This window comes from Oryzias latipes, chromosome 21 (assembly GCF_002234675.1).
Source record: "Oryzias latipes chromosome 21, ASM223467v1".
Lineage (NCBI taxonomy): Eukaryota > Metazoa > Chordata > Actinopteri > Beloniformes > Adrianichthyidae > Oryzias > Oryzias latipes.
In genome coordinates this window covers 20,860,579-20,888,224 of record NC_019879.2, presented here as the reverse complement: position 1 = coordinate 20,888,224, position 27,646 = coordinate 20,860,579, and the positions used below count along the sequence as shown (strand labels likewise).

Genomic DNA, 27,646 nt, shown 5'->3' with positions numbered 1-27,646 from the left:
TGGTTTGATTAATATGAATGTATGCTGTTGTATTGCTCCCATTCTGCATCCCTGTGCAGTTTATTCTTTCCCTGTCAGTTTGCATCTTAAGAATGTAAAAAAAAAAGGATTATTTGAATTATTAAATAAAAATAGAAGGAAACATTTTAATTTCATTAAATGATTCAATCTTAAAGTGATTTCTTATGGGTCCAAGAAAGCCATTGACTTGCAAAACCCTGCTTAAAAAACCCCACAGTTGTAAAATCTTTTTATCAGTCGATCCTTTACAAGAATTCGATTCATGAAAGTGTCTCAGCTGTACAAAACATTTGATGGCTTCAAGATAATAGATTTGCATACCTGAAATGTACTGATTTGTCAAAATGTCTTTATTTTCAGTGGTAATCTGCACTGTAATGCTTTATTTTCATATTTAGTTAAAAATTTTTGTTAATCGTCTACCACAAAAAGCTTTTAGTTTTCCTCATCGGTCTGCTTTATCTTTCTTCATAGTGTGGGATCCATCACCCGGACGTGTACCTTTGAAGCTAGACGTTTCATGGGCTCCTCTCTACGCCGCTGCACCTCAGGGGTTGCTGGGCAGTTGCTGGTCCTCAGTGTGTTGGCGGCACTGGAAGGGGGAGTGGCCTGAGCCGGCTGGCTGAGGGGGAGTTCTGTGCTTTGGGCTGCAATGCATAGGAAACACATATATACATATAAACAATATTAATGTGTCTACATAAACTACACTTATTGCGGGCCAGTTAACGTTCTGTCCCATTTTTGGAGTTTGAAATGTTTGTATTGCATTTAAGGTGTTACCTTTCGGTGAAGCGCTTGGACTATTGGAAGCAATCTGGCGCATGCGTCCTCCATGGCAGCTCAGTGCAACGAGCCGGGAAATCACGGCAGTCTTGCCATGACCCACACTGCCCAAAACGACAGCGCCTTGGTTGCCATTCGATTCAGTGGCCTTTAGGATGTCTTCCAGCTGCTGAAAGAGCCAATCTCGGCCAACAAACACAGAGTCAGTGGTGATGCTGGGCACCTCAAACAGCAAAGGCTTGAGCATGATGTCCGCAGGTTTGTAGGGAGCAAAGCGGGCTGAAAAGGAAAAAAAAACAATATTATCTTATTTTTGCAAAAGCTGACTTACATTTTCTATCCTCAGTGCTGTCAAATTAGTGAAAGACTTGTGTCACAGATAACTGAATTAAGAATAACTGCTTTGAAGTACAGATTGCCAATCATTTGTAGTACTTAGATAATACAATTAAAAAAATAAGCAGTTTTATCCCAATAATATTTAGCATTTCTTCTTAACTTGTTTATTCAACGTGTTGGATTTATAAAAACTAGAACTAGAAAATCCACAACCTTCTAGCTACAATTTCATCCACTATTAAACATCAGGAGAGGAAGTTACACATTTTGCAGTGTCGAATTAACACAAAAAATGTTCAAAATAAAGCAATATAGGAAATCACCAACTTTGTTTGTTATCTGTATCTACCAAAAATGACAAAGTTATCTTTGAGTGAGCAATAAACTGACAGTGCATTCCAGCACAGTCACCTTTGGAGTCGTGGGGGGGTCGTCCTCCTGTGTTATGCCAGGGCAGACGGATGGACGTCCGGAGGGGAGTGTTGCGCTGTTCATCAAGAAAGCCCAAGTCTTCTAACTTTGTGGAACTGGTTGCTGTAAACACAAATGTAGACAGAAAAAGAAGGAAATGAAGCAGACTGTCCTAAATTTTTTGGGGTGTGCCCTCATAAAAAAAAAAAAAAAAAAAAAAAAAAAAACATGACTCGGGCAGAATCAGACACTGCTAAAAAATGTTACTGCAGTTGTGCCATATTTGAGAAAAGATAAATGAAGGAGAAACAAACCAGTGTGCTCTGACATTTCTAGCTTGCTAAAGGCAGTGTTTGTGTGTGTGCATGTGTGTGAGAGCACCAGTGTAGTGCAGCAGAGAGCATCCCAGAGTCAAAGCCCCTTGTTCTTTGTTTTTCTTTGATTTCATCTGACAGCTACACACTGGAGAGCAGTAGGTCAAGGTCAAATTTTTTTTACCAAGCACAACAAAGCTGACCAAAGGGAGTCATAAAACTTACAAATAAAACAGAAAGGCAGAAACAAACCAGAATAAATGACCAAGAAAGTACTCAAAAAAAGGTTTTTTTTCAGATATTTTGAGTATGGTGCAGTAAACTGATGCATTCTGTTTGTATCAGGGTGTATCAGGGTTTTAACACCAAGATCCACTCAGTGGTTCACAGCAAATTGCATTAGAATATGAAGCTACAAACCTTAAGAAGCTCCAAAGAAATGATTGAACGATTTGAAAATCAAATATGAGCAGGTGAAAAGAATCCATCAGAGTGTCATGGCGGGTAAGAGGTGCACTGCAGAAGCTAAATGAAAACCTGTTTTTGTCCCTTTCGGGGTCACAGGGCCGCAGGAGGAGCCTTGCCTGGCCACTTGTGGGCAAAGGCAGGGTACACCAGTCAGTTTGACGCAGGGCCACAATCACACCTAGAGACAAAACCAACGCATGCACGGGGAGAACATGCAAACTCCACACAGAAAGGTCCCCCAGTCAGGACAGGGAAAACATGTCCAGATGTAAAAAAGTCAGCACAAACAGCCAAGATTATGCAAACCAATTATCTTAAATTAGTTGTTTTTACCAATGTTTGAAACAAACCTTAGATCAACATTTTAATCAAGAAGTGATATTACTTTACTTGCTTAACTGATGCAAGTTTAGCAAGTGAAGCAATAAACTAACACGTGCAAAGTCAAAAACTGACCTGAACATTTCTATGATATGCCATAATAAAGGTTAAAGGTGAGTCTTAAAGAATGAAGGACTATAAGGACTGTTTTCTGTCTCAATATACTCCCCACTACACTGCACAGACATGAAACACCGCCTTCGTTTTTGAGGAAATGCAAGACCAATAGAACAGATTTTTAAAAGAAAAAATAAAATAAAAAAGCCAATCTCAGTTTTACTGCACAGACTTTTATAATTTCAGATTTTTGGGGCACAAATCCCCAACCATTGTACTGCAGCGAACGTTTGTCAATCAATATTTCTTTTTTATTATTGAAAAAAAGAACATATTGCAGAGATGAAGATGGAAATTCTGAGAAACTTTTCATCCGAAAGGGGTTAACTTTGCAGAAAAACATTGATCAGTAAAATTAAACAAAACTTCACTTAGAAAATGCAAAATTAATTGATCAAACCCTTGCAGTAGTTTGCTTTTAAAGCAACTTTGTGCATTTTATCAGGCCAAAAAAACAGCTATTCTGTAAAAAGTTCAATTTCAGTTAAATTGGAATGAGTTATTATATAAAAACTGCTTGTCAGAATACAAAATTGGTTTTAGAAAAACATTAGAAATGTTGATATATGTGGAATTACTTTGAATTAGAAAATGAATCAAATTCTGAATATGTTTTGGCAGACACATCCAACTTAATTATTTGGCAGCAGGCAGAAATCACAGAATCAACAGGTTAAAAAAAATGCAGCCTTCTGAAATGAACCACGTATGTTGAGTAACTGCCTTTATATCCTTTTGTCACAATCAGACCTTCCAGAGACCGTCACCAACACCCAAATTCCCTCTTTGGGGTCACTTAGTTGCTAACTTAGCCTCTGGAATGTCACACTAATTAAAACCTGTCGACTGGAACTGCAATGGAAAATAAAGGAAGGCCTTAATTGCAGTGACCTGCACTATATGTAGCTACATAAGACATATTTCAGTAAATTTAGCACCATGCAGTAGCAAACACATAATTGCTCAGTTTTGCTTTACTAAAGCAAAAACAGACCATCCTGTAGCCAAAAGTAGTTGTAACAGCACTACCAGAAGGGATAGTGGTCATTCTCAAATCTTTCCACAACTGTAATGCACCAAATAGAAATACTCAGACGGGCACACAATTAACCAAACAGGGAATAAACCCTCCTCCCCCGGCTAAAGCTTTGGAAAGTGCTCCCACTGGATGAGTTCAGTGAGGGTATCAGAGAAATTCCCCTGTCCTGGTGTTCCCATGCAGACACCCTGGCAGCAGAGGCCTCAGCCTCCCTTGCCAAATAAATGTGATGCTTTCCAAAAGAGCATCAACCCCCATTCTCCACCCTCCCTGCACACATGTGTACATCATTTCTGTCCACGTGCTGCACAAATTTGCATGCACACACATGCGCAATGTTGGGTAGCAGCGGAGAATCAAACTGGAGAGAAGTGCAAGAAACGAAAGTGATAAGCAAGAGATTCAGTCTCTGAAGGCTGATAGCGGTTTGTAATCAGAAACTAGTGCGACATTCATCAAGGACCCCGGCTCGTACCGAGTGTGGAAAGAAAGGTGGGAGAGAAAGATGCAATCTTATGAGCACAAGACAGAGTGGGATGTGCCAACATCAGACGATGTGGGCATGAGAAAAATTCAACAATGCAATAAGTAGTCACCAAAAGTGTATTTTTCAGGTGTTTTAAACATTTTTTTTATGTAAAAAAATAAAATAAAATAAGAAGTGGACCTATAAAACTTAAAACACATATGTAGATAAAAAAAAGTAGTCCTAGTGGCCTTTATTTTCATCAAGCAGAAAAAAATCCTGCATGTTTTCCATTTCTCCTTTTTGGCGAGTCATGCAGGTTTTTTTTCAGGATTCTTTTCAAGGAGAAAAACTCCAGAGGGCTTCTTTCTTACTGTAATCATCTCCTTTTTCCCCTTCTTTCCCTCTTAGTCTGAACCCACAGCCGTTCTCGCACACCTCAACTCACTGATAAAACTTCAAGTTTTTAGCTCTGTGCTTTGAAGCTTTGCAAATGTGGTGAGTTGTATTCTGATGAAAATGGGGATTTTTTTTCTTCCTTTGAAACCATCTGTTCTTTCTCCTGCCGCATGCAGCAGAGAGAATTGGACCTGAGCTCCTTTGGTCTACCTGCAGCAACTCTCAACTTTTCAAATGCATTTTTCTTTTTCCCTCGCTGTCAAGGAAACGACTACCAAGATGAGTTTAATGTCATCCTATCCTTTCAGACACACTCAGTTGTTTTCTAAAGGCAAGGTTAATCATGATATTAGTTTAGTTTGGAGAGCTCAGTGGTCTGCAACGTGCAGCCATGGAGCCACATGTCTCTGGCTAAAGAAAATTAAAACAACAGTTATTTTTAAAAGTGAGAGTTACTAGAGTTGGAATTGGTTTAATTAAGAAGAGTTAAGTTAAAAATTGTATGGTTAAAGTGCATCTCTAAGATGAACTATGTAAACACTTTTTTTCATCCCAGCTGACATCAAGAGGCCGTGCTCGCTCTTTGCTTCCTCCAGAATTCATAGATTTCAAATACTCCGCAAAACTTTGCCAAAACGTCTGACATTGTATGATTGCTCGGTATTCTCTTATGATGCACAAGTAAGGGTTAATGGCCGACAAAGTGTGCGGTTACTACTTTTTAACGCACGCCGTGGAAGCCTGAGCTCATCAGGAGAATGCCAAGAGTATGCAAAGCAGTTATCAAAGCAAAAGGTGACTACTATGAAGAACCTACAATATGACATATTTTCAGCTTCACTTTTTTGTTATGTATATAATTCCATGCATTAATTCATACTTTTGATGCCTTCAGTGTGAATCTACAATTTTCATAGTCGTGAAAATAAAGAAAACTCTTTGAATGAGAAGGTGTGTCCAAACTTTTGGTCTGTACTGTAGATATATACTTTTTCTAATACATCATAAACAAATGAGGACATGTTTATGTTCAGGTTAACACAGGTAGGAATAAGGATGATGCCTCACTAAAGTAGACCTAAGGCATAACAGGTGAAAATGCCATTTTTGTCTTACACTGTTTAAAACATAGTTGTACATTAGCTGCACTAAGATGATCCTGGTTGGCAGAGAAAGTTGTGTATTTTAAAAGGAAGTCACATGACTTTCTGTCAAAAGAAAAAAAAAAAAGAAGAAGAAAAAATAATTACACATGAGAAAATTCTAGCTTCTCTTTATATTTATGTTTTTATTAAAGCCAAAAATATATGTAACTCCTATTCATTATAAAAGTAACAATGTAACAAATATGCAAATCAGTATTACATTTTTCAAAAGGGTAAAATATGACAAATGGGACTTTTATTGTTAAAAGTTGCAGACCACTGGCATTTTTAAAACAAACAAAGATATGGTTAGGTTATGTCACTAAGGGCATTATGTTTGCCAAAATAGAGGCACAAATAGGACAACACAAACACAACCAACTAAAATGTCTGCTCATTTAATAATACTGTAACTAAACCATCAATAAGAAATAGCTTGGGACCAATTAAAATTAAAGTAATTACGTGTTAATTTGCTCATTTCACTTTTCATTAAAAAAGTGTCTGAGCTTTAGCAGGGTTGCAGCACTGAATTGTCTGGCTTTGTTCATGCAGTGTAATTGCATGTGTACATTCCCCCTGCAGGAGGCTCAGCAAAGTTCTGCAAGCTGCTCGACCTTCTGCAAATCAGATTGAGGCTTGCCCTCTCACCAGCCAATGAAAACAACCCAGGAATGCTTCAAAGTCCCGCTCCGATCATCTTCTGATCTATTGTGAATGCTTTCCCAGTTGTCTTTCAATGATCATTATGCCCTTTTTAGCCAAAAATCAAAAAGCATGTGTCCCTGACATAGTTTCTGCAGAGCAGCAGGAGTTCATTAGAAGTTGGCCTCCGAGTTTTGGGGCAGGACTGTTGGCACAGTGTAGGCCTGTCCCCAGCTAGTGAGCCGTACAGGTTTTCGCTAGATTCCAGCTTTGGTTAGGAAGAGGAAAATACACAGACTTATTTGTCTGCAAGTGGACGCATCAGAATGGAGCAGAGGAGGGGGCTTGTGACCCGCCCATTGTAGATTTTCCAAAATATTTCCGTTGTTAACAAAAAAGGTAAAATGAAAACCACTAATCAAAAATGCATCTTTGACAATGGTTTTTAGCTGTTTTCCATCAAATTATATTCATTTGTTTTCTTCATTGCTCCTGATTCTCAACAATATGAATAAATACTCAGAAATGCAATTTCAATCTTATTTTTTTCTTTTTTAATGACTTTCATGAGGAAAATGCTACAAGAAGACATTAAAGGGTGGGGACCGCTGTCACCCAGGTGAACTCAACGCTGCGCAGATCACCTGGTGTGAGACATATATTTTTGTTTTTGCTCCAACATCAACTGTCAATCATCACAAAAATATTGCGAGAAAGGGGTGGGAGCAAGGGGCAAACCTACCCGGACACAGCTGAAAACTGAACTGACTGAAAGCTGCCCTACAGACTACAAAACAATGCATTATGGGACATGTGTCCTGATGGTTTTTGTAGTTGAGTGATTAATTAAAATAATTTAAAATACCAATTCATTAAAAAAGGCTACATGCATTACAAAACATTAAAATAATCGTAAAATAAATATATAATAACACAGATCACACTAAGGGGGAGAGGAATATTAAAACTAAATTGAATGTTTAGGACAACTCCAACTTCCTGTTGTCCTTTAGTCTTGCTGCAGATTCGCCTTTATCCCACAGCGCCCCCCCCCCGGTCTCCCCAACGATCCAGGAGAGGTGCCGGTTCATCTCAAACACGTCTATCGTTGCATTTTCCCCACGTAGCCCCGTTTTCAAGCCCCGTTAGCTGTCACGCACGTACGTGGGGGACATTTATTCTCCTCAGCTGACCCGACTCCCGCGGGAGCGGTGTGCTGCCGTAACAGCCGTGCATAAACCGTTTGATGCGCCGCCGTAACCGTAACCAAAACTTAACCTTCCTCCGGGTCTGTGTGACCCAGAGAAAAGTTCAGCACGGACTGCATGTATTTAGAAAATTACGAGCGAATAGATACGTTCTAGAAAGGAAAGTAAGGAACTACTTAATGTGGTCCGGGGAGGGAGGGGGCTGTCAGGTGTCCTGCTTTCAAGCCCTGACATTGTCCCGCCCCCAAGAGTCATTTACCCCACTGTGATTGGTTGGTCATCTCCGTGCACGACAATGAAAAAGTGTCATTCATTAAAACTGGCGGGCTGCAGTAACATTAAATTTTCATTTAAGGCGGGGGCCGCAAAATATCATCTTGGGGGCCGCAAATAGCCCGCGGGTCGCGAGTTTGAGACCCCTGCTGTACACTCTGGCACTGGTACACTAGCCGCAGGCCGGAAGAATGAATCAATAGTTCGCTTGCTCATAGCTCAGACGCACATATCAGGTTGTGACTATATTTGTCTCCGTTTCCTTCCCACAGATGTTTACGCGCGCGCGAATATCTCTAGTCCCCGCCCCCTCCACATATTTTAGCCACTTACAGTGACTTATTCTTCTCACACGCAGTGGCCGCCTCACAGACGGGCATCGCGCGAGAGTGTGTGCTCGCGTTTCATGAGTATGTGCGCGAGTTTGTGTGTCTGCCTGCGTGCGTATGCGCTCGCGTCTCAGATTATTTCATTGATCATTGACGTGCCCCTTCCACATTTAATGTATAAAAAAATACGGAGGGTGGGGGAGGCAAATTTACTGGTCGCACATGTGCGACTGGATGTAAAATTCAGTCGCACACTCTCAAATTTTGGTCGCAAAATGCGAGCAATTGGTCGCAGTCTGGAGCCCTGATCCTAGAATTTTTTTATTTTTTTTTAGACAGGAGTTCACATTGCCCTTATTTTAGTTCAACTACATTTAAGACTTTTTAAGGATCCACAGACACCCTGTTAATTCCCTTTTTTACTTTAATGCTCATTTAACACCTGAGCTGCAATATACTTCCTCCCAGTTTCACTTTTGTCTTTATGTTACCCATTTCCTCTTCCTTTGGATTAGGGATGTACCACAAGGTGACTTAAAGAGCACCTAAAGAGCACCTTTGTGCTGAAAAAGCAGATAAATACAGCCCCCCCAAGTGGAAAAGTAGCAACACGTTAATGTGAACAGATCAGTTATTCCAGACGGCTGAAACTAAACTCAGAGCTGTAACTTCTCCCACAGACAGGGAAAAGACACACAAGAAGAGAAGAAACTCTACACTAAACCGCACAAAGTGACTTTGGCAAAACAAGACAGAAGAGGAGGGTGGATGAAAGAAAGTCAATGGCCGGTGAGCGCCAAAATTACCATCCAGAACTAATGACACATCTAGGATTACATTTTCAAGTCACATCTAGTAGATCCATCAAGAAACTACCAAGCATGGGAGAAAAAATTAAGAACCATCAAGCAAAGATCATGACATGTTCTGCTAATAAGCTGAAAATGAAGAAACAAGAATAATAGAGGCTGGGCTCTGACAAACCAGGCAACGCAAAGTTTCAAGGCAGCTCCACACAGGGCAGATAGGATGAAATATGTATAGATTACAGACTAGCAAGTGCAAATCTTTGGCCAAGAAAAAAATGGCTTTAAAATTGGAAAAACCTCCATCATCCCAACGTTTCATAGGCTGATAGAGATCCATATTAGAAATGGGGGTTGATTAGATGTACTTTACATATATCTAAAACAGGGGTCTGGAACCTTTTTGGCCGAGAGAGCCATTAACGCCACATATTTTTAAATGCAATTTTGTGAGAGACATACAATATTGTAGAGTCCCTTTCCCACACTCAGGCACAGAGACTTAATCTCTTTTAAGGTGCTTTATTCTGGTTACTGCAGGCCATAACCAACGCTATACAACTAGTACAGCAACTCCTGAATCTCTCCCTCTGAGAGCGCTTCTCCCAACTTTTTATTCCACCCCTCCCGAACCAGCCCTTCTATTTCCCTTATTCGGCCCATAGCTGAACCCCATTGGTCCAATCTCCCCAACGACAGGCTGAGCGACAGAACTGAGGGCTAAGCAGCATCTCTGCTTGATTGAACTCCAGAACTTAGAACGTGACCAAACAGCCACCCAGTCTGCTACAACAGCGGTCCCCAACCTTAATGCACAACGGACCGGTTTGAAATCTGGCTACATATTCACAAACCGGCGTATTCACAAACACTGTTGCCATGCTATAACAGAGGCAGAGTCACGTGATAAGACTTTTATTTTGACATGCTAAACATTGTTCATCGCACAGGTGTCATCATCCTCTCCCCTTCCCACACTCATGGTGCTGAAAAGAAGTTAACACAACAGGAAGAAATAACTAAGGGTGAAACAACATAACTGCCAGATGAAAGGACCCATAGGCAAAAGAAACACCCGTGCTCAACCCTATTTTGACCAAAGCAGGCAAAGGGGATCGATTCCCATAATTCCCTGTGATGCAAGCTCCGAGAGTCCTGATTCACTTTTTATTTTGTTTCTTCAAGACAGTTTTAAGCACAAATTTAAGCTTTTTCATTACTACAGAATTTGCATTAGATCTTTTCTCTAAGTGCAAAAAAGCAGCTTGTCTCTGTAAAAATACATCTTTGGCACTGGTTTTTAGCTGTTTTTCATCAAATTCTATCTATTTAACTTCTCACTAGATAAGATAATATTAACTTGATTCCGCTGTGGGGAAATTCAATTGTTAGAGCAGCTCCAGGGATCAGCCATCAAGGTGTGAAAAAAAATATTAAACGTGCAAAACAAATGAAGGTATGGTAAAACAAAAAAGAATAAATAAAAATAAAGTAAAGTTATACAATACTCTAATAAAAAAAAAACAGCAGTAGTGGATGGAATGTTTCTGTCAGGATTAAACCATAATTACATCTGTTAGACTGTTAAGTTGTACAGTCTACAGTCATGTTTGAGGTTTTTGACTCTTGCTTCTGATATGTTACTTTTTACTCATTTTAAATGGCAGTTTTTAGTTATTAAATAGTTTTTTTTCTTCCCTAAACCAAGTCATGTTTGTGTCCTTAGTTTCCTGCATGGTGACCCATAATAGATCACCAAACGTCAAAACAGTTGTGCTGTTCCCAATTCTTACATCTCCCTAAAACTCTTCTTTAACTTGTTAGGGTTGGGTATCACAGTCAAAAAATACTAAAAGGATTTGATTTACTGGTCCACAAAACAATTCAATTATATGATTTAAATTGATTTGACAGCATTGTTATTTTTTACGTTTTCTTTCAAAACCTGTTTTTTTTTTTTGAAAAACAAATTTTCACATAGCTACTAAAATAAAAAATGAAAATGGATGAAATTTTCATTAACAGAATTATAAATTTTGCGATAAAAACTAACTGAAATATATATTATTAGAAAAAAACACAAATCTTTTAAATTAAAATCAGTTCATAAATTTGGGAATTGATATTGATTTTCTAAGAAAAGATCAAGTTTACATCCATTTATTGATTTTAAACCCAGTTGTCAGTGTAGAGATGTATGGTATCAGGTGTTCCCTGTCTGGACGTCACAGTTTGACTCGAGATTTGGATCCTTCACAACCCAAAAAATCAGCAGATCTCTTTTGTAACATTGTGTAATAGAAACACCTTGGGGTCCAGCGGCTGCAGCACTGTTTGAGCTGCAGCCAAAATACGCATCTCGCGCAGCTGCTGTTGATGCGCTAATCTGCTAAAGTGAGAGATGGCATTAAAATATAACACTCTAAATGCACACCATGTGCACGCCAGAAATCTGGTGTAAAAACCAGGATTTGGTTGTTTTGCTCTCCAAATTGGAACGCTTATTTGCAGGAGAAGTAAGAAAACACTGTTTCCACTCCACAATTTTGTAAGGGCAAAATCCTTTCCATGGCATGTGAGCAGCTTCCCGTTACTCACTTCCCCCGTTTCTTCTATGTAAACAAAAGACAAAAATAATTGACAAATAACGGTTCAAGATCCTCCAAATGGATTTCAGTACACATGATTAACCGCCGTGATGCATTCTTATGCAATATTATCATTTGGTGTTTTTTGCAGCTTCAGCCAGTTTCTGCCATTATCATTTATAATCAATTTAACCGAGAATAAACAAGAGCTGGAAATAATGTGATTTGCTAAAATGATTCATTAAAATATGTTAATTTTCTTGATTTAGGGAAAAAAACAACATGTGACAGAATATTTTAACTAACTGGCAGAAAAACACCATCTCTGTTTTTTTACCAGTAGCTATAATTACAGCTTAAACAAATTGGTTCCAAAGTCCCCCCAGTGTTTTAAACATGACAAAGGGAAACATTTTAAACTAAAGTAATAAATATTCTTTAATAAGAGAGTGGCTTTGCTTTGCATTTGACTCATAACTCACTGCAGAAAATCTGTGCCAGACAAAAAAAGAAAAAAAACATTAAGATATTTACACAACGCAATTATTCCTCTAAAAGCGATTACTGAATTCTCTAGAGTGGACTGCTGGCAGTCCAACTTGGACAAATTGCCCTTGGAATGGCAGCAAATAATTAACTGTACAATCTTCTTTTAAGACGTTGAATTTAACAGATTCGGCTGGAACCATGCAGTGCAGCCAAGAGAAGCTCCAAACTCAGGGTAGGCACACAAATCTCTGGATCTCCGTTTGCTCCTGCTGTGATGCTAAAAGATCAAACCAAACTCTCTGAAATAAGACATTTCAAAATGGTTCTGTGACCTTTCCAGAGTGTGGGAAGATAAAAAAAGGCTTAATGGCTTACTAGTTTCTTTTTGTTTTCATTAGTCAATACTTGTTCCTAAAGGGCCACACTAGAGATAGACCCCGCCCCACAGAAACATGTACAAACAGATTTAAAAAAAAAGGCGATGTTAAAATAGCAGTTAAAGCTGTTTTTTTCTGCTTTAGTACAAACCAAAGATAGCTTAAAAAGTTACATTCAAACTGCCATTACTTATGAATATCTACTACAGCAATACCAGATATGAGTTGTAATTACTGATTGACCTCGCAAATATGTTAAAACCAAAGATAATCTTCATGTTGAATAGACGTGGGTTTGGGTGCAAACGATGTCATTATTTGCAACAAAGCGCTGGTGTGATTCAGATATTCCCTTTTATAAAAATATACCCATTAAAACGTCATTTGGAGGACAATCAAACAGTCTGTGCTTCCAATCACTCAGTGTGCTGCAGGAAACAAACACAGAGCAGAGCGGGTGATTGTTAAACTCCATCCATCCCTCAGCTCTTCTAAACAACTCAACCACTGAGAGGAGAGCTCTGCCAAAAAAGTTCTAACTAAAATGGTCATAAACTGCAAATACTGACAATCATTTAAATCAATTCAAAAAAAATTGCAAATGTTTGGTGTCTCAATAAATGAACCAGGCTCCAAAAACTGTCTGCTTTCAATAACAATGTCATTGTAAAATAAAAGATTATAAAAAAAACAGGTTATCTTTGGCGCTTCAACTGTAGGAATTCACGGAAATGCCGATTGGCTGTCAAGATTTAGGGTGGGAACTTCCTAGGTATGGTTGTTATCCATCCATCCATCCATCCATCCATCCATCCATCCATCCATCCATCCATCCATCCATCCATCCATCCATCCATCCACTCACTTATTCATTCATCGATTCATTAATTCATTCATTCATCCATCCATCCGTCCATCTTCCAAACCTGTTTACTGGTGCTGCAGCCTTTCCAAGCTCCTGTTGGTCAAAAGCAGGCTGCAGAATGGAAAAGTCACCAGTCCGTCTCAGGGGGTAATCCGATTCCTGCCTCTTCGCGTCACACGACAAAATGTTTTAAGGTGAGGCACCCAGGTATTTGCTCAATCCCTTTAACACATTCTTCAGACTACCATAAGTCGCCTACCATTTATGCAATTATCGCAATTCCAGCGGATTCGGACGCGAAGGAAACCAGCTTTGCGTCATTACGCAACACATAGGTGCAAAGCCGATAAAAAAAAAAAAATGTTTTTCTCTGCATTCAAATCTGCCGATTCATGTTGATATCAAAGAGTGTGTGTTATTTAGGCGCCGCCTGTGACATCTCATAGGTGCTTTGAGACTAAATTTACCATTTACTGCATTCATTTTACGATCGTAACTTGAAAGCTGTTTCAGTAAACTTTCAACAATAAAACGACATATTTTCTTTACAGGACTTTTAACGCAGCCATAAAGGAGGAAAACTATCATCACATATGTTTAATGGACCAAAATATATGTCATATCAGCATATCGTGTCTTTCAACAGATAAATGGCTGTACCACTTAATGACTACTTTAACGCTGCCTACAGGACCTTATTCAGGAAATAGTAAACAATGATTGTTATTAGTCTCTCAAATGATGGAAACTTAATGTTTCATTGTACATTAACATCTTTTACAAGCCTGGCTTAATGCACATTTAAGCATGAGCAATACTGACACCATTTATGTGTTTAGGTTTGATAAATGCAAAGAGTTTTATCGGTTTTATACAATATTTCGCATATTCAGAATATAAGAACTCAAATGCTTTAGTTTCTAGTTTTATCCAAATTTATCGAGTTAAACAAAATCCTTGAAGGATATGTAGAATGAAATCCTATACAAAACTGAACTTACTAAAGTAAAACAAACACGACACCAGTAAAAATATCATATGCTTTACACAGGAAGGAATAATTATATTTGACTGCCTGACCTTAAGCATACTTCAACTTTAATTACATATTTATCTCAGTATTGTTTACATTTTTTATTCATATCAAATTAAGTCCTTTGGCTAGAAAACAACAAAAACTGGGTTTTGTAAATGGAAAAACATATTTAGAAAAGAAAAAAAGATAAAACATACTCAAGGTTTTCCAAGGATAGGGTGAGCTCACGATAGAAATACAGATTCAATGTCATTCTTCAATAATATTTAGTCAGATAAATCTTAGCAGTGAAGGAAATACGTTTAAAATTTAAAGAATTTCATCAACAGTTCAAACCACTTTAAGCTTTAAAAAATCCAATCAAATTCAAGCGCTTTCAAGGACAGAAAGGTTCCTGCTTGAACCCTCACACCACTGTGAACTTAGAATAACTTGTGTGCACATTTTTATATGTCATCATTTCATTTATCAATATGCAGATAAAAGGAAAGTTGATGTTTTTCAGAGCTGCTGTTGTTGGATCCTGGAGCATCCCAAGGCCAATCCTATCCTCTGTAAGAGCAAAGATCCCTGGATAACCCAGGAACTCGTGACCATCTTAGACAGATTTCGGTTTGCTCAGAGCTCCTACTTCAGCCACAGTTTAAAGAAAGTCCAAACCATCCAAAAGGAACTATTTCTATGGTAGCAATTTTAGCTTATGGCAATGGCCAACTGTTGGTCGCAGTGAAGCCTCAAACACCACTATAAAGCCAGCTCAATGGAATGCACTCAATCCACTTATAACAGCAGGAGGGTAAACAAACAAAAGCCTGAAGTGCAATTAGCATACAATGACTTCGCTTCTGAGTAATGAATGTATAATTACCAATGCAACTGCACATTAGAGGACATTTTCAACCTGTATTTGCACACATCTTAGCCCCACTGATACCAAAATGCACGGCTGGAGTATGTCAGCACTAAATTTGGATCAGTCTTCCAGTCGTGGCCTTGTGCCACCACCTGCAGTTTGAAACGTGTTGGGTAGAAACCATTCCCAACAGCAATCTGACCACGGTTTTTCTGAAAATGTTAGCTTTATTGAGAGAATTTCAGAACATTTGCTCATGTCGTTGATGAAAATGTATGAGGCTGGGATTACACATCCAGTTTATACCACTCCGTTTAAATATCACCAGAATTCTAGTAACTAAACTAAAAAGGAAAACACCTTTGTTTCCAGGTTCCCATTCCTATCACCTCCATTTATCATTTCATTTTCAAATCTATTCATCAGCTTCAGTTAGTTACTAATTCCCCGTGAAGAAGCCCCAACCACGCTAAAAACAAACTCTCTGTCTATGTCCTCTCCCGGGTTTTGCTGCGCAGCATTAAAATGTAAGGTGTGAATTGTGAGGGTCCCTGGAGGGCAGCGCAGCATAACTATGACATCAGCCCATAAACTCGGAGCACACAAACAGTTACACGGGCTCTGCCAAGTCCTTCTGGGTCTGCTAGCTTTATGAGCCAGAGTGTCTGCACTGTTATGCTTTATCACATGGTCAAATTAAAAAAATAAACTGAATATATTACGAAAGAGCTGAGAATACATTGACCCAGCGGCGAGTAGAAGCTGAGTGGTGATGGTTTAGTGTTGTCTTACGAGTTTGTTGACTTTGACTTGAGTCGGTGTTGGCAGCTGCTTTAACCTGAGTCCACTTGTGCTTTATGCATCTTTCTGAAGTCCTGTCCAGCTCGACCCTGCTGCTGAAATTGAACCCCACTGGTGGAATTTGCTGTTCATGTGGTGTGAAGTGGCAGTGTCAGTGCACTGCTAAACAGCCATTTTAGTGTTTTAAGAAACCCACAACTTTTTTAAACTAATGCTTTGTCCTTTTCTTGACTGCTATGCAGCAACCCTTGAGAGACCTGCCCTTCATGGTGAAATTGTTCTCATTTCAGGTGTAAATTAAACCGAGGAGGTGTGGAAAGCCTGAATATGCAGTCATATCACCAACGTGGGCTTGTATACTCAACTAAAGACAACCTGGTGATTTGTTATCGTATTAGATATCTTCCAACAACTGTCTCTGACTTTACAAATCACAGAAACCACTGCAGATCGGTGAAGAACAGCTCTCAAAGACACGTTCAAAAACAAGCCAAGGTCGACGGTAACAGGAGCAAAACAAAGGGGAGCAAAGTGAGGGGCACAAGGGAATAGAAATGTGGGGAAAAGGGGTAGCAAGGAATATTAACAACTGTGACAGCTGTGTGGACATGGGGAGCTGAACCACAACAGGGAGGTTCAAGGGCAGGAATGCACAGCAGATCAGCCAGACTTGTGCTTGGGTTCAACATGGCAGGCACACTCAACAACAGCTGCCTAAGCCCACACTCCTGCTTAGACAACCTCCAACAACCAAACTGTATTTCCAAAATATCTGCACGGCCTACAGAGTGCCAGCAACAAGCTAACCTAAACAGACTTCACCCTGAGACTTCCTAACATCTCAACAAAAAGAAGTGAATTGCAGAAGCTTCTTACCCGCCACAGAGTTTGGTCGTGGCATCATGAGGGACGACGTTGTCTGCGGTAGGTACGGATTGGCTCCCTCAGGTGTGTGACTCTGAGCCTGCGTTGGTCCTGTTAATCCTGTCGACATCTTCTGCAGCTGGTGGTCCGTCCTGGAGGGGGTCTCAGCGGCTGCAGCGCTGCTGGAGTCCTCCTCCACCACAGGAGAGCATGTATCCGCCCGCACACACTGCGCCAGGCCATGGCGCCCATTTCCCCTCAGGCTGCCGTCTTTACTCCATTCGAGGCTGGAGCCACTGCGGTCATCGTTCTCCGAAGAGCTGGTGATGGTGGCTGAAAGGTTGATAAAAAAGATGAAGATTAAAAATCGGATAACTGATCGTGCAATGTGTGTGAAAGAAGCGAGACAAATAGATTTGCTTTAGCGTGATCTGAATGTTGATCTGCTGAAGTCTTTTGCCAGATTCTGATCTGTGATCAAACTTTGAAACAACTACATATTTTCCACATGGCCCTTATCAACAGTCTTTAGAAGTTCATCTGAAATTTGAAGCAAAATTAAATATAAATTCAATAAAAAAAACAATAAGCTTGTGTCCGTTTTCAGCACTAGCTGGCACTTTTGGAGCATTTTTCTTTATTAGTCATCATTTCAAAAAGGGATTAACTAAGAACCAAAAAGCAGAGAAAATGTATGTCCAGGAAAGACATTAAAAGTTTGACTCCTTCCAGTGCCACCAGACCCGTCATCACTGTTGCAGAAGCTAAGTGGAGCGCTGAATCCACACAATGACAGGCAGCTGGTTACTAAAATATTAGCACAGTGTGAGGACTGGAAGTGACCCACCAGCTGGCAGAGCCTGCATAAAACACCCTGCTAATGTGGATTTCATCATGCAAAAGCACATTGCACCATTATTAATCTAACAACCAGATCCGCGGAGCAAATCCTCTGCCGTTCCGGGCAAATGTGAGCTGGTTTATAAAAGCATATCAGCAGGCTGGTTAGAAATGTAGTTTAAGCTTTAAAGATGTTAAAACTATCTCTTATAAGGTTGAAGTCCATAAACTAACACACAAAACCCTTTTAATATAAGAAAAGTAAGGTACCCCTAAACTTTGGATGAACGTAAAAGTCCTCCTTCAGGCTGGACGTGGATCTCTTCAGTAAATGCTAAGACAATGCAATAAAAAAGAACTTTTAAGGCGGTCCAGGGCCAAATTAATGTGCTTATCAAAGCACAGTCAGAGTGAAACTTGAGACAGAGGGGAACATTAATCTCAGGCAGGAGTCTGACTTGTGCACCGCAGCTTTGTACTTTTCCGTCCTGCCCCACTTTATCAAGGCTGAGGATGAAATGCTGAGGTCTGGCGCTTTTTAATATTACTCATTCACTGCCAAACCACCAAGCAGGAGTAATGGCCTTGTACAATCTGCTATCTTAAATCTAATTAAACTGCATGCTTTTTAGATTAAATATACTTGGAGATTCGGCGTCAAACGTCGCTCTGTCCTCTTGAAGCTGCTGGACTGATGAGGAAAAGCTGGTATTTAAACAGGGTATTAGACATGACCACTTCCCTTTCAATCACACACTTTTATTCTGTTGGCTATGGAGGCGTCTGTGCAAGCATTCATTTAGTCTCTGAAAATATTACACCTTCAAATTTCTGATTTATGCATTTTGAAGGACATCTGAATTCAATCTTCTTTTGATTTATTTTAAAAGCATTTCTAGGGGTCTTTAAATTATGATGATGTCTTTTTTAGCTTAAATTCAAAAATACGTGTTGTTTTCAGGGACAGTTCCTGCAGAATGGTAGGAGTTCTTTAGGAATTTGCCTCCAAGTTGTGGTGTCGACACAGAGTAAGCCTGCCCCCACTTCCCATCCTCCACCTGTTTACACACTCTCCCGGCACTCAACTTAACATTATCGCTGCAACAAAAAAGGCGAGCGATATCAGAGCTATCCAGCTGTACAGTTTTGATCCAGATTCCAGCTCAGATGAGAAAAATAAAGATCTACATAGATCTATCTGTCTGCAAGGGGATGGATCAGAATGGAGAGGAGCAGGAAGCTTGTGACCCACTGAATGCATGACCTAAATCACTGCAAAAGCCTTTTTCCAAATACACTTTTATCTGCTCCTAAATCACAATGATTTGAATAAAGACAGACTGACAAGTCCTAATTTGAGCTTAATTTTCCTTATATAAGAAAAATGACACAAAAACATGTTAAAAATACCAGGAACACGATTTCTATTGAAGATGCCAACATGCATCATCAGGAATCCAAGGATGACAGGTTGACTGGGCTTTAAAGGATCTTAAGACTCCAGCACATATGCATAGATAAGAACAAGTTTTAGTCATTTTATCACATCCACGTCCTTTAATCAAAGAAACTAATGGAAAAACATTTCAAAAACTTTCCAAGTTTGTGATCATCCAGTTGAGAAATTGAATGACAGATGAAGTTCACAAAATTCTCTAAAACAATTCATTTTGATTTGGATCGATGCCCCTGCAGCTGGAAGATACAATAACACAGCTTTCATAAAATATTCAAAAGCTGGTGATGATATTACTTTAAGGGAACAGAATGACTGACTCATAGTAATCAGTTTTCCAACCACAGAAATATTAGAAATTCAAACTCCTATATGACAGGCATTGGTTTAAAATGTTAGGTAATGGTGTAAAATGTAGAGGTTCCATATCCTTGTTAGCTTTGGGACTTTTGTAAAGCACTTAAACTTTACCACCCAAGAGCTTTTTTAGTGAGAAACTAAGAAATGACTTCAGCGTTTTGCGTTTGAGGTTTAAGTTACAGATTAGAGGAGACAAATGGAGTCATTTGTGCCGCTCCTCCCCAACAGTTCTAGCGACAGAGTTGATACTTGATTAGTTCATGTTACACATTTCTCAGAACTTATTTGATTTCTATATGCCCCCAAACGTAAAAAAGCAGCCAAAGTTTCAGAGCCGTTTTGAATCTTTCGTTAGAAATTTCAGTCCAGACTCAAACAATATAAAAATAAAAAGCATCTTAAAGGCAATAAAACTTAAGATTTCCCAGACAAAACGGAGGACATAAAACGGCAGAGGAAAGCATGTCCAATCAGAAATGCTCAACACAGGTTTTCCCAACAGTACTACAACCCCCACGGGGGTGGTTTTATGGTAGAATCTTTCCCCAGTTACCTCTTGGGTTATGAAACCTTAGGAACAAGGAAAGCGTTCTTCCTGAGACTAGTTCCTCAAAAAGTTGTTGCATTAAGAGTCCACCTTTTAGGTTTATCTTTTACACCTGTTGCTGTCCACATCCACCGTTAAGAAACTAAAAGATCAACACTGAATAAGTGCTGATCCTTCATTCCTACCCCCTAAAAAAAAAGGAAACCATCCATCGCCTGTGGCATCTTCCTGTCTGCTTCTACAAATTCCCAAATGTCTTCTGGGGCAATAACCAAAGAGAGAGCACCCAACAACTAACTGCAGCAACTGTCATCTCAGCACTACAAACCAAGTGAGTGACATACAGGGTTAATATAATGCAATTCAGTCCAAACAGGTTAGTCTAAACAAGGTGGTTCTCTGACCTATGATCCCACTGTCTTTGCTCTCCAGTGTGGAGCTGGGGCTGGTAATGGTTCCACAGGGGCTGGAGCGGCTGAGCGGCGGGCGACTAGTTGTGCTGTTGAGGGTGGAACAGGGACTGTCGGTACTGGGAGATGCTGTGCTGCTTGTCAGTGTTGAACAGGGGCTGATGCCCTGGCAGGTCAGAGAGGACTGAGGAAAGATCAGCGGAAATGTGTAAGTATACATAGAAATGAACTGTTCTCCTAAAACTGGTCAAAAACAAACAATTTTTCCATTATATAAAGTAATGAGCTTCACCAAAGATTCCAAAAGCAATTTTTTTACTTTTTTTTACTGAAATCATGTGAAAGCAGTTGAGGAAATTCCATCTAAATAAGCAACTGTTTCATGTGTGAGCATGACACACAAACTGAAGGGTGGACGTACTGTAAATGTGACAAAGCTTTAAAATTACACACTCATGGCCATCTGTTTGTAGGAGCCCAAAATAAGCCAAAAGAAGAGTTCACAAGGGAATTCTGCAGGGATACAATAGACATCTTTTAAATGGAATCAGGCCTGTCCTATTAGCATACAACGGTTGGAGCTTTGTCTGAGTTAACTGACAACCGAAGAAATCTACGTTAAAGCTTGTTTGTCCCATTTCTTCACTATCCTGCAGAACTATACACTTTAGCCCAAGGTTGCCATTAAGAAAAAGAACCAAACCACATCACAGTGCAGATTTAATGCATTACCGTCTCCTAGCAACTTCTCATTCATCTAAAGCCATTTGAGTTAGGGTTAGTAATTTAAAAATACTTGAAATGTGCTGATATACATAAATAATTTTTTTTTTTTTTTACTGTAAAAGTACTGAATTAATCCAACCTCAAAGCCCCAAACCAAGTTCAACTTTCACCAGCTTCATCCATCAGTCTGCTTTTATTGGAATTTTCCTCTTTCAGGGAACACTTATCACAAGGTTGAAACAGGGCAGAGTCTCAAACAAAGCAAGCATTACACGCCTCATCAAACTACCCTTTTCCTGTTGTCCTGCTTTACGCAAGTAGCTCATCAAGACGTTAAGATCAGATCCAGATGAGGTCCAGTTTGCTTTAAGCTGTGTTTCAAAATAACAAATGTTTGAGCTGTCAAATCTTTTTTTTACATCAATATAGACATACTATTGTGCAGGAAACCCATGACAGAAAGACTTTAGTAGCCATTTGCAGAAATATGAGTTTATGAAACACTATCCCTATTTGGATTTTAATGTTCAGCAGTAATATTCTATGTTTGACTATTAACATTATGTTGGAATATTTGCAGCTGCGAAAAAGCAGATTACATTCAGGCAAGTGATTAACTTCTCATTTGAGAACCACAAGCTGTTGCTGTTTTAAAGTCTGTGTGTTTATACAGCAGCTTACTGAAGATTACAAACAGCATAATAAGACAGCTGCCAAATGCTGGTTGAATGACAAACAAACGGATGATAATATGACTGTGTAACTTTCTGTCTTCAGTCTCTACTTGTGGTTTCATTCAATAAGGGGAAAGGCCTTAAGCTACAGATACCCCGGGGACGTGACGCGCGTTCAAGAGTGTGCTAAATGCGGGTTCTTGAACGTGCGTTTAGCTCATGGTGTTCACACTGGACAAGCAGGGACAGTCTTTTCTTTTTTTCAAATCTTTACTAGTGCATGTGCGCCACCTACAGTTGGAAGATGCTTGGTGCAAAATGTCAAAGTGGTGTAAATCTTGCAAATCTTTCCTCCAGGCTTTTTCTTTCACAGATCTACATATGAAAAAATTGGTGTCCTATAATTCCGGCCGAGCACAAACCGCAAATTATTTATTTCTCCCCCATGATAAATTTTCAGTTGGCACTTCCGTGAGTTAAAAGAAACGCCATCTGTAAGTTAAATCCAAGTCTCTGATTGGTCAAATTGGTGGGTTTAACTTTCAACGCGCGTTCAGTGGCCGCCCGTTTTGAACGTTGAGCCTGAAAATGGTTATAGAAACTTGCGTAGTGACCTGTGAACTCAGGAGTTTGAATGCTGGAGCCCAAAACATGAATTTTCTGTGCCTTTATAGACTTTTCACCAACAAGTGGCTGCTTGAATGCACTTTGCCAAGGGCCGTGTGAATGTAGCTATACAGATGTAAATTGTTTAGATCCCAAGCAAAATTAAAACAATGCCAAAGAAACAATATGATGTGAGGTAAGATATAACGTGAGGTGATAATAAACTTTGAAAACAAGCATTAAAAAATGGCTAAATTGTTAGTTTCTCATGATTTCATGACCCTAGTCCATGATCTTTGCAACTTCTGTCAGGTTTACTTCTCCGTGCAAACATGCCTAAGTATGAATAAGTGAAGAGCAGCGTGCTTGGCTCAGCTCCCCACTCCCAACTTAATTAGTCGAGCCAAACAAACTGAGGCTCAGACCTAACATAACTCTATTTCTGGACCTGGTCTCAAATACTCCTGCTACATTCTCAGGAGTCCCTGGAACAGCACTCAAGTTACTGGGAGACAAACACGTGACAGCGTGGAGCTTCCATGGACATAAAAACCCCATGAAACCAATCATAAAAATATAGCTCAGAACATGTTTAACAGTTTTAAAAATAAATCAATAAAACTGACAGTAGGGATAACGTTCCATAGATAAAAGGAATTCAACAAAAGCTAGAAAATAATCTGTTCTAGTGTCACAGTGATGACTAGCCTCTCCTCTGATCAGCTCTCCTCTGTCTCTGTCTGTTTGATGCAGCACCGGCAGCAGCAGCTGCATGTGAGGGTAAAGAGTTGGTGGAGAGGAAGATGAAATACCTTCTTTTCATTCTTGTCGTCCATAGGTATGTGTGCCGTACCCGGGATCCCTTCTCCAAGTAAAAATCCCAATCTTGTCATCAGTTCCTGAGTGGCAGGAGAGGAGGAGCTTGGCTGTTGCTCCGCTTGTAGGTCTGGGGACGAGAGAGGGAAGGGCAGAGGAGAGAAAAATGCTCAGTGTAAAGCAGGGAGGATTCTGCCTCTCTGGTGCATGGCCCAGACGGGGCCATGCTGCCTGCTCTGGTCTCCTTTGAAATGCTACGCTGCGCTCCCCGGCAGCTGCTGATCTGCTGCAGACCCGTAGAGGGCGAGGAATGAAGATGAGAGAGAGAGAGAAAGGGGCTGGGGCTTCAGTGTGTGTGTGTGTGTGTGCGCTTTAGTAGATGCTCTAAAAGTGTAAATACATGTGACTGTCTGGCATTGTTAAGGAAACAGAGCCTGTGTGTCTTTGCGTCTACTAAAACATGCCTTGAGTGCCAGTTTCACCAGCTTTCTGCTTGTTTACAGCTCTCCTTCATAATGCCTCTGAATATAAATGTGTGGATACAGACAGCCCAGCTTAAACTAACTAGGTTCTAAAACCACTTTGGACTGCAGTTTCAGTGCTGCAGAGCAGCTTTACAGAAAGAAAAAAATGTTTTTTCTGGCAAACTCCTCAAAAATAAAATAGTAAATTAAAAACACACTGGTTAGCCGGGCTCTAGGTTGACCTATGGGCGGCACCCACACGGAGCGAAAAGTGGGGCCTCAAAGATCAAGTCGTCTTTCTTTTGGGTAGTAAACTCAACTGCAAAAATACCTCCTATTTCATAAAAAATACATTCTTCAGAGTCCCAAAGGTAATATATTGTCATATACAGTGGTGGACAAAAGTGTTGGTACCCCTCAGTTAAAGAAAGAAAGTCCACAATGCTCACTGAAATGACTTGAAACGTTCAAAAGTAACAATAAATTAAAATGTATTGAAAATGAAATAATCAAAATCAGCCATTACTTTTGAGTTGTTGATTAACAGAATTATTTTAAAAAACAAACTAATGAAATAGGGCTGGACAAAAATGATGTTACCCATAACTTAATATTTTGTTGCACAACCTTTTGAGGCAATCACTGCAATGAAACGGTTTCTGTATTTGTCAATGAGCCTTCTGCACCTGTCCACAGGTATTTTGGCCCACTCCTCATGAGCAAACTGCTCCAGTTGTCTCAGGTTTGATGGGTGTCTTCTCCAAATGGCATGTTTCAGCTCCTTCCACAGATGTTCAATGGGATTCAGATCTGGGCTCATAGAAGGCCACTTCAGAATAGTCCAACGCTTTTCTCTTTGCCATTCTTGGGTGTTTTTGGCTGTGTGTTTTGGATCGTTGTCCTGTTGGAAGGCCCGTGACCTGCGACTGAGACCAAGCTTTCTGACACTAGGCAGCACATTTCTATCCAGAATGCCTTGATAATCTTGAGATTTCATTTTACCTTTCACAACTTCAAGACACCCTATGTCAGATGCAGCCCCAAAGCAGAATTGAGCCTCCTCCATGTTTCACAGAAGGGACAGTGTTCTTTTCGTTTTATGCTTCATTTTTGAGTCTATGAACATAGAGCTGATGTGCCTTACCAAAAAGCTCCAGTTTTGTCGATCTGACGATCTGACACTGATGTACCTTGATCTAGGAGTTCACCTTTAATGTTTTTGGAGGTTGTTCTGGGCTCTTTGGATACAGTTGGAACTAGGCCTGCACAATATACCGCAAATTTATAGTTATCGCGACATCAAGCTGTGCAATATGCATACCGCAAAAGACGGCGAAAATCGCAATAAATGGTTACCTTGACCCTTGTGCTGTCCTAGGCACTTTAACATTGGGAGTTGGGTCATCTAGACCCACTAGACAGTGCTCTGAACCTTTTTTCTTCAATGATTTGTGATCTTCACTGGTGTCCATGGATTACATGAAATCTTTCCACCTTTATCATGGTAGGGGGAACACGTCAAAGTAAGGGGGGGGGGGGGGGGTCATCTAAGATAGCACAAGGGATAAAAGTGCTAAAACAAACTCATGGCAGCTTGAAATATTGAACAAATTAAATAAATCCCTTTATGCATTTAACCAATAGGACGGACCCGTTTACGTTGTTGATCAATCAGATGAGCCCTTTTATGTTTGATGTTTGCCTCCTATGTCGACGAGGGTCATTTGGAGTATAATTTTTATACTGTTGCATTGAAATGGAAATGATGTTTTTGGTTGGTTTGATATTTGTTTATATACCGCAAATTATATCGTTATCCCAATATTAATCACCAATATCGCATATCGCGAGTTTTCCTCATATCGTGCAGCCCTAGTTGGAACTATCTGTCTCCTCAATTTGTCATCAATTTTCCTCTTCCGGCCACGTCCAGGGAGGCTGGCTACTGTCCCGTCAGTCTTAAATTTCTGAATAATATGTGCCACTGTGGTCACAGGAACTTCTAGCTGCTTAGAGATGGCTTTATAGCAAAAAAATGATAAGAAAAAATTATTTACGCCCTTTAAAGAAAAGAGTATTCTAAACTTAAAAGAAATACTGAAAATTATAAACCTAAAACTATTAAGAAATGAAGAATTGTCTTGGTAACAGCTGCTGTTTAAATTCAGAACTTTAGTTTTCTGAGTTGAGCTTAGTTTGTCATGGGGGTGGAGCTTTGAGCCCCATTGACAACTGGGACATGATTGGGATCAAGAGATAGAAGTTATTGTGTCGTCATTTCCAAAACGGCGTCTGATGTTTGAGCCGCCTGTCATCCCTCCTCTGATGTGACCACACTTTGGAAGAGCATCATCGAAGGAGGGATGACACAAGAGGCGCCAAAAACAGACTGTATTGGAGCAGAAATGACGTCCCCATAATCTCTATCCCTTGTCAATTATGTCTCGGTAGCCAATAGGTTCAAAGCCCTTCAAATATTTATATTTGATTAATTAATTTTAATTTAATTAATTAATTAAATTAATTAATTTTTAAATGTTTTATTTTTCAGGTTTAAAACCGTTTTCAAATGTTCTATTTTGTTTTTCAAATTTACAATCTGAATTTTTCATTTACTTTAAGCTCATCCTGATTTGACAGAGTCTCAATATTTAAACGTGTAGCGGCAATGAAGAGTGCCACATTTCACTCAAGTGAAAGCTTTATCACAGAGCATGCAGACATTTCAATGATGGGTCAGGAGGCAAAAGGAGTGCAGAGTACAAAAGCTCATTATACAGCTCTCTGTCAGCAGCTTCCCTTTCTCTCTTCATTCTCTTCTTTAGCCTCCACCTTCTACGGTTATTAATAATGTTGACAGTAAATCTGATTAAATACAAACAAGTCCAGTGTTGGAGTCCACAGCCAAGCTCTGAAGGAATAAAAAAAACACATCTTGCCATAATCATTTATGTCATGCAAGCGATATCGTTTTCTCATTTTAAAATATAAATATGTCACAATAATTCATGAGGTCGAAGCATTCCACTGGAGTATATGACCTCTACTTATTAGCCATAGATAAGCTTTAAAGATTTATATATTGTAAGAGTATTTTTTAAATTCAGCTTGACAATTGAAAAACTTTTTATTTTTTATTTTTAAAAAGAATCAGACTGTGTTTAGACCTCAATTGTGCATACCTTTAACTTCACGGACAACTCTTTTTAAAATAAACCATTTTAGGTAAAAATGTAATAATTTTAGATTCTATATCAGAATGTTGTTTGGTTTTTTTTACACATTTGTCCACAGTATTTTCAGGTTTAAAATCATCAATAAAATAGAGCAGTGTCAATGACACAACTGTAACAAAAGAAAATATGCAACACTTTTCGGCTTGCTAACTGAACAAAAACTTGTATTTATTTATTTATTTGTCATTGGGATGAGCTTTAAGCTTATTTTGTGAAAACCAAGAGGAGGTCTACTCGCCTACATCTTACGCAAAACCCAGTTCTTCACGTTTTTCTGCAATCTGTCACAAGCACACCAAAACGTATTGCATTCTGCAGATCTAGCAATTAAAGAGTTTTAAGAAAAAGATGATTATTTGCAGTGCCACACTTACTTCCCAGACAATAATGGCAATCAAATTGAACAAAGGGAGGCTGCATTACGTTTTATTGTGAGAAAAAGGAATTGAATAACAAAACAGCAGAGCATGAAAATGATAGAGAGCTTATCA

At 39.5% G+C, this 27,646-nt stretch overlaps 1 protein-coding gene across 4 annotated transcripts in view; it reads right to left on the bottom strand.

Annotated features, from left to right (window-relative positions):
• The window catches only part of tanc1 (tetratricopeptide repeat, ankyrin repeat and coiled-coil containing 1), a 110,756-nt gene that overhangs the window by 28,468 nt on the left and 54,642 nt on the right, over positions 1-27,646 (bottom strand). For all 4 annotated transcript variants that reach the window (XM_023950779.1, XM_020713038.2, XM_023950780.1 and 1 more), the window contains 6 exons: positions 23,452-23,585; positions 20,628-20,817; positions 17,033-17,353; positions 1,558-1,680; positions 805-1,086; positions 523-668 (listed from right to left, as the gene is read on the bottom strand). In XM_023950779.1, the coding sequence (XP_023806547.1) occupies positions 523-668; positions 805-1,086; positions 1,558-1,680; positions 17,033-17,353; positions 20,628-20,817; positions 23,452-23,585 (1,196 nt within the window). The remainder of the gene's footprint in view (positions 1-522; positions 669-804; positions 1,087-1,557; positions 1,681-17,032; positions 17,354-20,627; positions 20,818-23,451; positions 23,586-27,646) is intronic.